Source organism: Enhydra lutris, unplaced genomic scaffold, assembly GCF_002288905.1.
Source record: "Enhydra lutris kenyoni isolate GAN:26980312 unplaced genomic scaffold, ASM228890v2 scaffoldscaffold56, whole genome shotgun sequence".
Classification (NCBI taxonomy): domain Eukaryota; kingdom Metazoa; phylum Chordata; class Mammalia; order Carnivora; family Mustelidae; genus Enhydra; species Enhydra lutris.
The window spans coordinates 9,629,978-9,645,071 of record NW_019154140.1 but is presented as its reverse complement, the minus strand read 5'-3'; the positions used below and the strand labels follow the sequence as shown (position 1 = coordinate 9,645,071).

The following is a 15,094-nucleotide window of genomic DNA, read 5'->3' as shown; positions in this document are numbered from 1 at the left end:
GAGCAAAGGCAGACAGAATGGCAGGCAGAGGCAGAGGGAGAAGCAGGTTCCCTGACGAGCAAGGAGCCCGATGTGGGACTCGATCCCAGGACGCTGGGATCATGACCTGAGCCGAAGGCAGCTGCCCAACCAACTGAGCCACCCAGGCGTCCCGACAGTTTCTTTTGTTTATTTAATTCATTTGGATATGTTCTCTCCCCAACAGAAAGAACCCTAGGGGAGTTTCACAAGTTCCCACAACAATCTCAGGAGTTTGAAACAAAGATGGTCGTGGGAAGCTTGTTCCGGGGAGTGTCATTAGAAACATACCCTGGGAGAGGAAATGGTTTTACCTTCCATCCTGGCAAAAACCAGAATTTCCCAGACCCATTCTTTTTTTTTTTTTTTTTTTTTTTAAGATTTATTTATTTGAGACTCTGCTCAAGAGAAAGCATGAGTGAGGTGGAGAGGGGTGGAGGAAGAGAGCAGCAAGTTTCCCACTGAGCAGGAATCCCAACTCGATACTCCATCCCAGGACCCTGAGATCATGACCTGAGCTGAAGGCAGATGCTCAATCGACCTGAGTCACCCAGATGCCCCTTCCCAGACCCCTTTTGTATACACAGAGGGAACCAGGAACAATCTCCCTACCATTCTTCCCACCAGTGTCCTTTGAATCAAGCCCAGAGAAGCTTCTTGGATCTAACTTAGTCCCCAAATGGTATGTGTTTAAAAGACACAATGTTTTGATAGAAATCATAGCTCCCCAAATACTGTTTTACTTGGAAATTAAGTTAAATCTCCTTTGAGGTCTTAACTGCATTGCTCCATTGTCCAACCTCAATTCCTCCCAAGACCCAAGAGGTGAAGAATCAATTTTGACAATTCTAGTTTTCATTATTTCCCCACACAGAACTTTGGAGAAACTGAAGGTCGCCTTGAACTTACAGACTGTCATACTAAAACATTTTTCTCAAGTCAAATTCTAGAGCAAGTTAGGAGAATCAGTCCCCTTATTTCTAAGTTTATGTTCTGACTACCTCTGGCATAATAGGCTTTAAGGATCTGAAAGGGCTTAGGAAATAAAATGAAGAAAAGTAAAACCTCTAGAATGGGACTCATGAAAATAGTCAAGTCTTGGCCTTGTACTCCTCAATTTATTCCAAAGGCTTCATTTAAAAAAAACAAAACAAAACCCCAGAATGACAGCAGGACCCATCTGAATTCTGGGTGGGACATAAGATATATGTGGAGAAAAAAATCTAAGAACGAGTTGAGCAAAGAATCCTTAAAGTGAGGTGTAATGCAACTTCATCACTTTATTCAAATCTTCAAAATAGTCTTTATTCTACATTTTTAGTATAAAAAATCCACAAGTTAAGTGCACCACAGTGTAGAGAGAGACATACAACGCTGAACTTCCATAACAGTCAATGGTACAGTCAAACATCACATGGACAGAACACAAAATTTAGATGAACTGAAATTATAAATAAAATAAAATCCAATTTCAGAAAACAAAAATCAAAATATTAAGGATCCCTGAAATATTCTTAACCCTAATGAGATTTTACTGGACTCAAGTCATTTTGTAGTGAGGGACTCATAATATGACCCCATTAAACCGGCTGAGGAATTCTCGGGAGCCATGAAGGCCTACATGAGATACTCTGACAATGAACGGTAACCAGTTTTTGGGTGGGAAAACTTCCCCTAATTAGGCTCTAATGTCATCAGGCTTTTGAAATGCATCCTCCTCCTTGCCCCCACATTTTTAAACAAACCTGTTTATAGTTTGCATTGATACCCTTGGTTCAAATAGAGCTCTGTTTTTCTGGCACCGAAGCAAATTGGAGTTTGGTTCACAGACAAAGAAACAACCTGTAAGGAGGGTCCGAGGGGCACCCTTCACTTTTGCCTGAGGAGATGCAAAAGCAGAAGTAATGGGGCCTGTGCTTGGGGCACAGAGGGGGTTTGAGAGGATCCTTGTAAAAGACTAGTTAAAAGATGGCAAGTGGGGACAAGTGCAAGGAGAGAAGGAAGTTAGTCTGACTGGCTTTCTGTCCTGCACCATTGATTCAATGGAGATTGGCGGGAAGGAACTGGAAGACTAGGGGTGAGGGTGGGCCATGGGGCAAAGGAGGGAAAGGCAGACAACTAATGCATTTCATTTATAACAAGTAATAGAAATCAAAGACTTAAAGGAGATTAAAGACCAATCAGAATAATTTGGCAACTTTAATTCTTAGGAAGATCAAAGTTCCCTCCAAACCTAATTTGATGTTTTATTACTAAGAGCGAAGACCAGTATGGTACAGTAGTACTCCAGAGGAATTAAAGGAAGATCCTCAGGGCTGCTTTACCCACATTCATTTTATGAATGGATGCCTCCCCTACCTCAAAATGCTTTAAGGAGGTACTGCTACCATAACATGGTTCCTTATTAAGTTTGAAAAGTGCCTGAAAGTTTGGGCACCAGAAAGACACCCCAACAACATGTGTCTAAACTGCAACTTCAGGTTAATATGACTAAAGCAGTTACTTTGTGAGAAGTGCTTAAGGTATGTGATGTCTTTCCCGGCACGGAGGTGGCCTTAGTTCTTCACCAGATGGTGTAGCCACCATCTGAGCCACCCATGAAGAAGTTTCCCTTCTGCTGAGTTACGAGGACATTGGCTCCCTGCATGACTGCAAGCTGAGCGGCGTTGGGAGGGCATCCAGGGGGTGGAGGCTGAAAGGAAAAGACAAGGTTGACTGGGCATAGTGCAGCTGAGACAAGGGAAGTGGACACGGGGACAACACGATCCATCAGGAAGATGGCAGTGTGCTCACCAATCGCATTGTTAAGCTAGTTCTGCCACCAATTTGGGTTGTAAAGCAGGTCTGTATTCTCTGTGAACCCAAAGATACAAACAGGAAAGAGAGGGCCTACCACTCATTCAAAGGCATTCTCATCTCATTTCAGGTATACGGTTTTGAGCAGATGGCCCTAGCAAGGACCCTTTGGGCTCCAAATCTTATACATGGGGGAACTAAGCAGGAAAACAGAACTAAAATCTCTAGTATCTCTCCAAACGCTACTTCATAAGGATTGTGCTTTTCTCCATTTAATGATCATGTTTCCTGACGGAATGCCATGCTGATGGCACAAGTGAAGTCAATGCTTTAAATGCTCGTGGAATAAATAAGGATTCCTAGACCAGTACCAAACTGACACTGAAAAGGCAGCAGGCAAGACTCCTAAGATAGGAAAACAAAGGAATCTGGTTAACTCAGACCCCAGGGAATGTGCCAGATGCTGCTGACTTGCCACAGATCTCCTGCCCCCTCTCAACTTGCTTTCTGCCTGACTACTGGGTATCAGTGTTACACCAATACCACAGCAGCTGTTACCCAGGGACAGTGAAAGGATGACTACATAATCTCTTCCGGGAAGTGAAAATACACAAGAGCTGAGTGTTTCCGGTAAGGTCATACTCACAGGAATGTTGCCAGCAGTAGCCCCAGCTCCAAATCTGGCACCTGCATCATACCCTCCTTCCACCAGCACGGCTGAACCAGGTGGATAGATTGGACCAACTGGGTAATAAGCCATAGGGATTGTGGAACCTAAAGGTCCAACAGCCACAGACTGGGCCATGGGAAGATACAGTGAGGCGCCAGGAAATGCAGCAGACATGGTGGGGACTGTGGCGGCCCCGGGGTGCACGAAGCTTGGACGATAGAGCTAGAAGAGGTAGAAGAGAAGGGAACAGGTTACTTTTAAGACATTCCAATTTTAGATCCCTTTCCTGAGTCCATTCTTAACTCTCCTTATGCAGATTACACCGTTGAGTTCCACAAACTGCCTTTCCACTACCACTCGATATTCTCCTGGGTCACTTCCTGCTATAGCTAATGTTAGGCTCAAGGAACGCAAACTCATCTTCTTCACCTCAGCCTATGCCAGAAAACCTAAAATAATCAGAGAATGCATTATCAACCCCGACAGAAATTGCTGAAGTACACAGTGTTTCAGATTAGTCATGTGAGCACGCTCTCCTCTTTGTGGAGAGTAAATAAAAATGTGGGGACAGATTCAACTAAGGGCTGAAAATGTGATCCAAGTTCAAGTCTAGTAAACTGGAAGCACCTCGGAGTAGGCAGGTGGAGCATCAGTATAGGGTGGAGCCTGAGGAAGATGCAAGGTCTGAGGGTACACGGGATTCCCAGGAGGCTGCACAGGGTAGGTTGGCTGCGTTGGATATTGACCTGGAAGATAAGACAAAAATGCACATCGCCTACCATACAGAGCCACCAGAATGGAACATACTGGGTAGCTAACCTAGTGACAGCAAGCCCATTTGGAAACTGACTGCTCTGGAGGGCCCGATTTCTGGGGCCAAGAAAATAAGCATTCTCTTTGCTCCTTTATCCCCACTTATGCCCGAAGATGTTGGATTCTAACTGGACAGAAAGGGAGCTCTTTCCATTAGCATACTGGTGTAAGGTAATAGCCTGGACCCAAGTTTCTCCATCCATGCATGGTAGGTCTGGGCACCCATTCCTGACAATGTACCAACGGTAGATACATCCTGCCTCTGCCCTGGGTGGTCTTCACAAGCCTGGCTGTAACTGCCCAAGACTTAGTTGAGTCACAGTAGTTACGATTATTTGCCCCATAGATTCCTGCTCAAGGTCGACTTCCAAATAAAATGAGTGGTGGAAGTGAACCTGCAGACTCGAGAGAAGATAAAGAAAATGTCCTGAGAACCAGCTGAGACTCGTGCTCTGCCAAACACTAGTACAATCACAGGAACCGGGAGAACTTGGCGCGGCCATTGGAGGAAACGCGAGAGAGACCCTTCTGGCCCCCGGCCCGCCCACCAGCGCCGGCACTTCACTAGTTAAGCCCGAACGCCAGCCTCAGGTTCCGGAGCGCGGCGCCCCGCCTCCGCCGGCTCGCTATTGGCCTACCCGAATCCCTGCTCTAGCTCCCCATTTGCTTCTGCAGATGCCCATCATGACAAGCCTTTTCCACCCCCCCACCCTCCAGCCGAGCCCGCAGCTCCAAACTGCGCCACAGAGTTTAAGGAGAAAAGGGCCGGGAAGGAGCGAGTAGCCGTAGTTCGGGGATGACGAAGGCGTCTGGCGCAGTCCCCGGGACTGCAGCTGGCCCAGGAGCGAGGCGCAGCTCGCCCTGAGCCTGGCGCTTCGCGACCCTGGGCTCCAGGCCCACTCGCTCCAGGCTAGCACTATTCCCCCCGACGGCCCCAGCCGCCCCGCGTCCTTGCCTTTGCTGTTCATGGTGGCTGCTGGTCCGGTTCGGCTCGGCGTCGCGGACGGTTATTTTTTTCGTCCTCTTCCTGTTCGTAGTCACTTCCGTGTCACGTGACGATTCGTCCTCCTAGCGTCACCCGACGCCCGAGAGCCGCTACCGCCGGAAACCCCGCCCCTTTGCCCGGCCTCCAGTAGCTAGAGGGAGGGCTCGCGTGGTCCCGCCTACTCGCGCGCGTTGGCCCCGCCCCTTGGGCCTTGTCTACCAACCCCCCCCCCACCCGCGTCCCACGACGGGAAGAAAACCATATACAGGTATTGTGTCAAGACAGGGGTTTTTTTCTCTCTTGGGCGCTTGGAGGCAGAACCATTCAACTATTCCCCGGAACCTTTTTCCTCCTACGCGCCGCAACTCAAGGTCACCTCACCTTGACAGCCTTTCCCCAAGGAGCGGGGATTTCTGATTACTTCTCTAACTGCCTAAAATACGCTCCCCAGACCTTGACCTGTCGCGCAGTTTCCCTCCTGCGAGGTCCGACTTAAGCCTCAGGTCCGTCCAGATTTATTTTGCCAGTCCGGCTATCCAGTGTCGATCATCAGTGGAATCTTCGCTGCCTTGTCCGTTCCACCGACAGGCAGTCCTGACTACTTGTGTCGCTGTCTTTCTTCGCAAAAGGCAGGACCTGCTGTGCTTGTGTCCTCCAAGCGGCTAGCGCTGAAACCGGCACACTCGCGGTACCCAGGGAGTGCTTGTGGCCCTGCCTTTCCTTTCGCCCTTGTTGCAGGTGACCTGTGTGGTGCCTTGTGTATATTTTCTCTGTTTTCGTTTCGCCCCTAACCCCCTAATTGTCCTTAAGGGCAGAGATGCCATCCTTGAGGGCAGCAATTAAGGTTTTCCTTACATCCTTCATTTTAAAATATGCCTCCTGTGTGCAAGTACAGAGATGGAACTGAACAAGACATTTTTAATATGGTTCAGACTAATACTAGTATTGAAAAGCCTATAACATTTGCCTTTTCCTGTATGTCTGACTCTAATCTTCTCGAAGGCAGTATAGTGTTAAACATTCTCTCTTTCATCTTATTTGTAAAATACAGACGCCAAGCACTGTTCTAAAACAAAACAAAGCCCTTGCTCTCTTGAAGTTCACCTTCTAGTGCGGGGGGGCTTGCAAACTTTTTTGACCACAGTCCACAATGCTGCGCTTTAAATCATGACCCACCACACACACACATTTGTAACAAAAATTTTTGACCTTATCCTTCTGTGTACAGTGCACCATAGTATTTCCGATTTCGATTCTCGTGTTTGGTTGGGTTTTGTTTTGTTTTGTTTTGTTTCAAATCTGGTTGTGGTTTCTCATCCCACTAACAAGTCAACACCCACAGCTTGAAAAACACTGTTTTTTAGTAGACTTCTATCTCCAGAGCCCTGTACTTTTCCTAGCATGAAGTTTGCAATCAGTAATTGGTCAGTAAAGGAGCGAATAAATCCTTGAAGGTCAGATAAGACAAATTTTCCCTGTATCCTAACTTTTCCAAATTAGGTCATAAATTGATTCCACCCCAAAGCCTGAAACTGGAGAAGTCACTAATCTGTCCTAACCTGCATCCTATGCTCAAGGCTTCAGAAAAAAAAAGGACTGAACCTAGGAAAGGTTTTAGTTCCTTATTTCTCTCTGTGGCCCTTGGGGACTCTAAAATTGTGTTGACTAAAGCAGTCTGTGTCAATGAGAGTGTTGAGGGGGCCACTGAATCAAGGTACTAGTTTTTTGTTTTGTTTTGTTTTTAAGATTTTATTTATTTGACAGAGAAAGAAATCACAAGTAGGCAAAGAGGCAGGCAGAGAGGGAAAGGGGGAAGCAGGCTCCCCACTGAGCAGAGAGCTCGATCGATCGATCGTGGGGCTTGATCCCAGGACCCTGAGATCATAACCTGAGCCAAAGAAAGAGGCTTAACCCACTGAGCCACCCAGACACCCCAAGGTACTAGTTCTTATTCTCATTCAGTCACCAACTGACTTTGGTCCTTATCTATTCGGTTCCCACTCATCCCATACTCTTTATTAATCAGATACTGCACGGGTAACCTTGCAGATGTAATCCATTGTCCATTGCAGATTGAGGAAAGGTGCAGATCAGGAAACTATTTCAGAGAAGTGGTTGAACTCAGTTTCACAGCTGCAAAGCCAGTATTCAAACTCAGGTTTGTGACTTTATAAGCATTGTTTTTAATATGTTTACATTGTTAATCTGTTTACATTGTTTTTAAATCTGTTGTCTCCCAAGGGTCTCAGTTTCTTCATCTGCCAAAAAGATCACACAATCCTTGTGTCACCTCCAACTCTAGACTCTGTTTCGGGAAGGAAAGGAGCAAAGGGAAGCCTGAGAAGGCAGAGGAGAAGTGGGCAGAGCTGATAATCAGGTTGTAAATTTTGGTCCGGCCCTACCAGGTATTAAAAATTTAGATACTTCTGGGGCGCCTGGGTGGCTCAGTCGTTAAGTGTCTGCCTTCGGATCAAGTCATGATCCCAGGATCCTAGGATCCAGCCCCACCTCAGGCTCCCTGCTCGGCAGGATGCCTTTTTCTCCCTCTCCCATTCCCCCTACTTGTGTTCCCTTTCTCGCTGTGTCTCTCTCTGTCAGATAAATAAAATAAAAATAAAAATTTAAATACTTCTACTGGATGGTAAATAGCCATTACCCCAAACTGTGTCCCCAAGTACACCTCTCTGCTCTGGCTCTCCCTCCACTGGAACCCACCCCTGGCCCGGGACATAGCTCTGGCTAAGGCAAGTTGCTCTCAGTTTGGTCAGTGCCTCCTCTACAGGATATTAGTTATTTTGCTTATCACTCTGGGACCTGGGCATAGAGCAAGCTAAGGCAGAGGCAAATGAGGTTACCAAGAGAAATGGAAAGGTCACAAACCATTGTTTTCTCTGACAAGTGGGACTAAGGAGCAACTGGCTACTTTCTTGGACAGGAGTCAAGAACCTTTCTGTTTTCTTCATTCTCCTGGGGCCCCCAGCAAGATGAGATCTTCACTTAGTCATTTATCAGACATCCTTTCTTGAATTAATTTAGCAAGTATTTATTGAGCACCTATTACATGCCAGGCCCTGTGATAGGCACTAGGGAAACAGTAGTGAAGAAACAGGCTTAGTCCCTACCCTCCCAGAACTTAGTCTGCCTAATGGGAGAGACAGAGAAGTAAACAGATAATCATAATGTAATGTGACTAGTGCTGACATAAGGACAGTATGGGGCATTAGAACACATAGATGAGGTGCCTAATCTCTTACACTGGGCTCGGGGAGGGCTTCCTGCTGGAAGTGATGTTGGATAGGATATCTGAAGGCCGAGTGGCAGTTTAGCAAGTGAAGGGAATTCCTCAAAGAAGGAACAACTTATGCAAAGGCCTGAAAGTGAAAGAGCTTGTGGAAAGGGAGGATGTTAAAACAGTTCAGTATGGGGCACCTGGGTGTCTCAGTGGGTTAAAGCCTCTGCCTTCGGCTCGGGTCATGTTCCGGGGGTCCTGGGATTGAGTCCCACATCAGGCTCTCTGCTCAGTGGGGAGCCTACTTCTCCGTCTCTCTCTGCCTGCCTCTCTGCCTACTTGTGATCTCTGTCAAATAAATACATAAAAAATCTTAAAAAAAAAAAAAAAACAGTTCAGTATGGCAGGAGCATGGAACAGGAGGTGAATTCTAGTAAGACATGACTCTAAAGAGGGAAACGGGAGCCAGACCACACAGGGGACCTTGGAGCTCATAGAGGATCTGATCTTAAGACATTGGATTCTAAGTAAGGGGACTGGTTAGCCACTGAAGAGTTTTAAGCAGAAAAGTAACATGACCCTGTTTTTAGTTTAGAAATAGCTTTCTGGCTACAAAACATAGAAGAGATTAGAAGGGGGCAAGAATGGAAATATGTCTGGGAGAGCAGTTAGAATACCAAGTAGTAATTTTAGTGAGTGATGATGGCAGACTGACCAAGGGAAGTGGCAGGGGGTAGAAAGAAGGAGGGCAGCATTCCAGAACTATTTAGGAGGCAGAAACAACTGGACTAACACTCAGGATTAATGTGTCCAGAATTAATTAAGAGAATTAACGCCAGGATAAAAACTACATAAAGTGAAAAGACCAATGACAAATTGGAGAAAAGATATTTGCAGTTTGTGTCACAAAGAGCTAATCTCCCTGTCCCAGAATTTATAGACATCTGTAAGTCCATGAGCAGCCGTTAGAAAAAGTAGCAAATGACGTTCATAGACAGTGTAGAGAAAAGGAAATACAAATGGCTCTTAAACATATTAAAGGATGTTCGGCTTCACTCTTAATAAGAAAAAGGCAAATTAAAACCACACAAACACTATTATCAGTTTCGTAAAATCCAAACATTTGCTAACTTTATTTGCAGCGCTGTGAATAAACACTCTAATTTATTTATTTTTGTTTAAGTTTTTATTTTAATTCCAGTTAACACTCAATGTAATATTATTTTTTAAAGATTTTTATTTATTTGACAGAGATCACAAGTAGGCAGAGAGGCAGGCAGAGAGAGAGGGGGAAGCAGGCTCTCCCCACTGAGCAGAGAGCCCAGTGCAGAGCTCGATCCCAGGACCCTGAGATCATGACCTGAGCTGAAGGCAGAGGCTTTAACCCACTGAGCTACCCAGGCACCCCACAATGTAATACTAGTTTCCGGTGTACATATAGTGATTCAACACTTCCATACAACACTAGGTGGTACTCACCACAAGTGTGCTCCTTAATCCCCATCACCTATTTCACCTATCCCCCCACCCCCCTTCCCTCTGATAACCATCCCCCCACCCTCTCCCCACTTCTAGATATGATCCCTACAGATACATTTGCATTCCTGAGAAACACTGTATAAGGTGTTCACTGCACTATTGTAATAGCAAACGATTATAACCCATATGTCCATGGTGAAAAGTAAGACTTTTCACTCTATGCCTTTAAGTTGGTTTTTTTTTTTTTAATTTTTGAACTATGTGAGTGCTTACCAAGTCAAAAAATTAAAACAGTGTTCGCACACATATTTAAATGGCTAATATAACAAGCCTGAATATTTCAAGCGTTAGAATGTCGAGCTACTAGAACTCAGACTGCTGGTAAGAGCGTCAAATGGTACAACCACTTTGAAAACAGTATGGCAGGATCATCAAAAGTTAAATACACCCAGAACCACCCTACGATCCAGTAATTGCACCACCATGTATTTACTCAAGGCATACAAAACTACTGATTCGAAGGGGCACATACACCCTGATGTTCATCGCAGCATTATTGACAACAGCCCAAGTATGGAGAGAGCCCAGATGTCCATCAACTGAATGAATGGATAAAGAAGAGGTGGTATGTACACACAATGGAATATTACTCAGCCGTAAGAAAGAATCAGTCTTGCCATTTGCAATGATGTGGATGGAACTAGAGGGTATTATGCTAAGCGAAATAAGTCCGAGAAAGACAAATACCGTATGATTTCACTCATGTGGAATTTAAAAAACAAAATAGATGAACATAGGCAGGGGTGGGGAGGAAGAGAGAGGCAAACTGTAAAACAGATTCTTAACTATAGAGAACAAACCAAGGGTTGCTGGAGGGGAGGTGGGCAGGGGGATGTTTTAGATGGGCGATAGGTATTAAGGGATGTACTTATTTTTTTAAAGATTTTATTTATTTATTTGAAAGAGAGAGAGATCACAAGTCGTCAGGGAGAGAGAGAGGCATCCTGCTGAGCAGAGAGCCTGATGCGGGGCTTGATCCCAGGACCCTGAGATCATGACCTGAGCCAAAGGCAGAGGCTTAACCCACTGAGCCACCCAGGCACCCCAGGGGTGTACTTAAAATGAGCAATGCCTGTTGTGTATAGGTGATGAAGCACTGGATTCTACTCCTGGAACTAATATTGTGCAATTTTTTGACTAACTGGAATTTTTTTTTTTTAAGATTGGCTTATTTAAAGAGAGAGAGCATGCATGCGTTCAGGGTGGGGGTGGGGGGGCAGAGGCAGAGGGAGAGAGACTCTCAGGCAGACTCCCTGCTGAGGTTGGAGGCCGCACAGGGCCCTGAGAACAGACCTGAGCCGAAAGCAAGAGTTGGGTGCCAACCAGGTGCTCCACTAACTGGAATTTAAATTAAAATTTGAAATTAAAAAAATAAAATAACTTTTTTTTTTAAATCCACATACCCTATGATCCAGCCATTCCATTCCCACTAACCCAAGAGAAATGACAGCAGATGAGCGAACAAAGACTTGCCAGGATATTTATCACAGCTTTATTTGTAACAGCTCCGAACTGGAAATGACACAGATGACCCTCAGTAGGTGAATGGATAAACAAATTGTGGTATTGCCATACAATAAAAATGAATGAACTATGGATCCACACAACACGGATAATGTCAGTTATGCCGAGTCAAAGAAACCTGACCCCCCAAAAAAGAGAATGTATACTGTAGGATGCCATTTATATAAAATTTTGGAAAATACAAATTAATATGTGGTGACAAAAAGCCTGGGGGAGAGGGAGGGACAGGAGGGAGAGATGGACTCTGAGAAACTTAGGGGGTCATGGATATGTTCATTATCTTGATTGTGGAAATCGTTTCATGGGTGAGTACGTATGTCAACATTTATCAAATTGTCCATTTTAAATGTGGCTTATTATGTGTCTGTTATACCTCAATAAAGGTATTTTTTTTTTAATGTTGGGGACACCTGGGTGGCTCAGTCAGGTAAGTGTCTGCCTTCGGCTCAGGTCATGATCCCAGGATCCTGGGATCCAGCCGCACATAGGGCTCCTTGCTCAGTGGGAAGCCTGCTTCTCCTTCTGCCTGCTGCTCCCCCTGCTTGTGCTCTCTCACTCTGACAAGTAAATACATAAAATCTTTAAAAATAATAATAATAATAACAATGTTAGGATGAGGAAAAGGGACAGCCCAGGATGATGGTTAATGAACTGCTGATGTGCCTGGTGAGACAGCTGCTGGGAGCAAAGTTAGGGCAGAGCTCAGTAAGTGCTGCAGTAGAGATGGGTAAGCTGTGGTCTGAGAATCATCTTGCCTCCTCCTGCAGGGTCCCTACTCCCAGTTAATCAGGCTGGGCAGAGCTTTTTTATGTACCTTTCTTGAACACCTATGTTTTCTGCTCTTGACTCATGTACCTGGAAGAACAAAACGACCTCCCATTTTCCAGCCCAAAGAGGGAGGGCAGAGGTTTGTAGAAGAATCCAATCAGGCTCTTTGAAGCAGCCTTTTCAAAGCTTTGGCTGGGTTTTTTGTTTTTTTTGTTTTTTGTGTTTTTGTTTTTGTTTTTTGTAACTAAGGGAACAAGAATTACAAGATATATGACTCAGAAATGGACCCTCCTTTCTTCTTCAGGCCAGCCTTTGTAAGAGAGGCACTAACACTGCTCTGCATGGTAATGCAATGGGCTAACTCCACCGTGGTAGGGGCAGCCTAGTAAACCCCAGGGCAGTGTCTCTTCCTCTGGGGTTTTGATCCGTTTTTTTCAATGTGAAATCGCAAGCCACCTGCATCAGAATCATCTCGTGCTCATTAAAAGTGCAAAGTAATGGGAGTCATACTAACACACATTGACATTCGCCGGTTTGGGGGTAAAGATTTCATTTTCTTCTTCAAGGTGTGTGTTTGTGTTCCAGAGGTTACTCACTTTCCAAAAGACAAGAATAGAGCTTCATCTGCATCTCAGTCTGGCCAAGAGACTGGAAGGGTTCTGGACTTGGATCCCGGCCTCCCCTAGACAGTTCTGCTGGGTGGATTGTGTGCCAAAGATCACTGGGACACACGCTCTGTGGCGCCTTTCACTGGTTCCAACACACACACACACACACACACACACACACAGAGCCATTCACCTCTTCCGGATCAAATTTGTCAGATTTAGGGAAATGGACTCAGGGTAGCTGAGGAACAAGAGGGAGGAAGGGCCTGGGGCTTCCCAGAAAGAAGTGAAGGTTTGAAGGAGTTTGTAGGGAGGGAAGCAGACCTGAGGACAGGGAGTCAGGTTAGGGTCTGGGCTACATCCATGAAAGGAACAGACCCTTTAATATCAAGAGTGAACTCAGCTGTTTTTCATCTGGATTATGGGGAAAGTTAAAAGCAAATTTTTAAGCTTTCCCTTATTCCCTGGAATTCTCTTTAGTCTTCCCCCAACCCTCCAGTAAAGAACACCTTGTGTAGTCATGTTGGGGAGAAGTCACAGCTCTGCCCCACTGTGAATATAGTTGCATTTCATCAGAGGAACCACACCAGGTGTGCTAGGTTGTGATCAGCAGCCAAGTTAGTGGCCCAGGACCAGACGGAACAGAAGGTGAAGCAGAAGATTTGGGAGACAGGCATGAGACAAACCTTGCCTTGCGTTCCACTTCCCCAAATACACAAGAGAGAGGTGACCGTTAAAATGGAGGGAAATACAAAAAAAGAAAAAAAAAATGGACAAAAATGCTGACACTTGGGTTTTATATACATTATCTCCATCAACACTTACAAAACCTTAGGAGTGAATGTTATTTTCATTTTACAAATGGGAGACTATGGCTTAAGAAAGCTAATTTGCCCAAGGTTACACAGCTAGTAAGCGATCATGGTCATGTCTGAACACAGATCATGGATCTGATTGGATTATGTCTCCTACTTGCTCCTGTGGCGATAGCGGTTGGCAGTACTAGCAGCTAACTACCTGTTCGTGCCCCAGGGACATTCGTTATTCTCCATTCCATAGACCTTTGCTTTATTTGATGCTTTCAAGCCTATACTGCTTCTGTAGTTCACAGAAATAATCAAGATGTAAAAAAGGGGAAATAAAATCAAAGGTTCGTGGAACGTGTTATGAAATGCTTCTGTCCTGGGACCGGTGGGCTTTATCATCCAGAGGCATTAGGAAGACAGACTATGAAGAACATAGTGTGTGAAGGAAAATGTAGGCTCTACTCCTGGTCTGTTCCTCACCAGCTGTTTGGCCTTAGATAAGTCACTTAACCTCTCTGAGCCTCAGTTTTCTCATCTTGAATATTATTCCTACTGCACAGATTTGGTGTGAAGGTCAAATAAGAAGATTAATGAAAAATAGTTTTGAGCTGTAGAATGCAACTAACTCTATCAGATTTGCTAAGCTGCTCTTTTATTGCAAGGAAGGGTAGCCCCTCCAGCCACTTCCTGGGCACAATCTCTATGCAAGCAGGAATCAGGGGCCTTTAGCCAAGTTAAATGAATGGTGGGTGATTCTGCCAATTTATTTCCTACTCCAGGCTTGCTTTCCCTCTTACCTACACATCTGCATGTCAGGAATAAATTTCTTTTTCCTACAATATCATTTTTTGATGGAAACTTCCAGACTTACTCAGATGGGAGAAAGGAGGGGGGGGAGAACAAAGGACCACATTTCTTCAGCATTTCAATCAACAACCTCATTTTCTTCTAACAGTTGAAGTGAACTTCTTATGAATAATGGATGATGGCCTGATGAATATGCACACAGCCTATTATGCCTGTGAGGTTTGGTAAATAATTTATGAGCTAAAATGTTCCTCACCTTGTTACTGTACAAAAATTATGGGGAAAAAAAAAACACACATATTTACCCTTTGAGCTGGTAGGGTGATCTGTCAGAGTGACAGCAGCCTAGTAATACAGTTCTACTACATTATTGCTAAAATTAAAGTAAATAGAATAAAATATACGCATTTCAGGGTGGGAGGTCTTTAAAAAAAAATGGAGTATGCACAGCCATACTCTGTGTCACATACAAGTTTTCAAAAACTCTGGCTTCTCAAAAAATAAAAATTTGAAAAAAGAAGAAGAAAATTA

General features: G+C 44.8%; 1 protein-coding gene across 4 annotated transcripts; it reads right to left on the bottom strand.

The window, feature by feature from the left end:
- Window positions 1-1,273: 1,273 nt before the first annotated feature.
- On the bottom strand, window positions 1,274-5,550 carry LOC111157843 (DAZ associated protein 2). 4 transcript variants are annotated; one of them, XM_022519529.1, is made up of 5 exons: window positions 5,253-5,352; window positions 4,112-4,230; window positions 3,648-3,706; window positions 3,461-3,581; window positions 1,274-2,710 (listed from the first exon to the last, which is right to left on the bottom strand). In XM_022519529.1, the coding sequence occupies exons 1-5, from the start codon at window positions 5,263-5,265 to the stop codon at window positions 2,582-2,584; spliced, it is 441 nt and encodes a 146-aa protein (XP_022375237.1). In that variant the 5' UTR covers window positions 5,266-5,352; the 3' UTR covers window positions 1,274-2,581. The 4 variants fall into 4 exon arrangements, with proteins under 4 accessions (XP_022375237.1, XP_022375236.1, XP_022375238.1 ...); XM_022519528.1 differs by having other exon boundaries at window positions 3,461-3,706; window positions 5,253-5,550; XM_022519530.1 differs by lacking the exon at window positions 3,648-3,706 and having other exon boundaries at window positions 3,461-3,610; window positions 5,253-5,351.
- Between the last annotated feature and the right edge of the window lie 9,544 nt (window positions 5,551-15,094).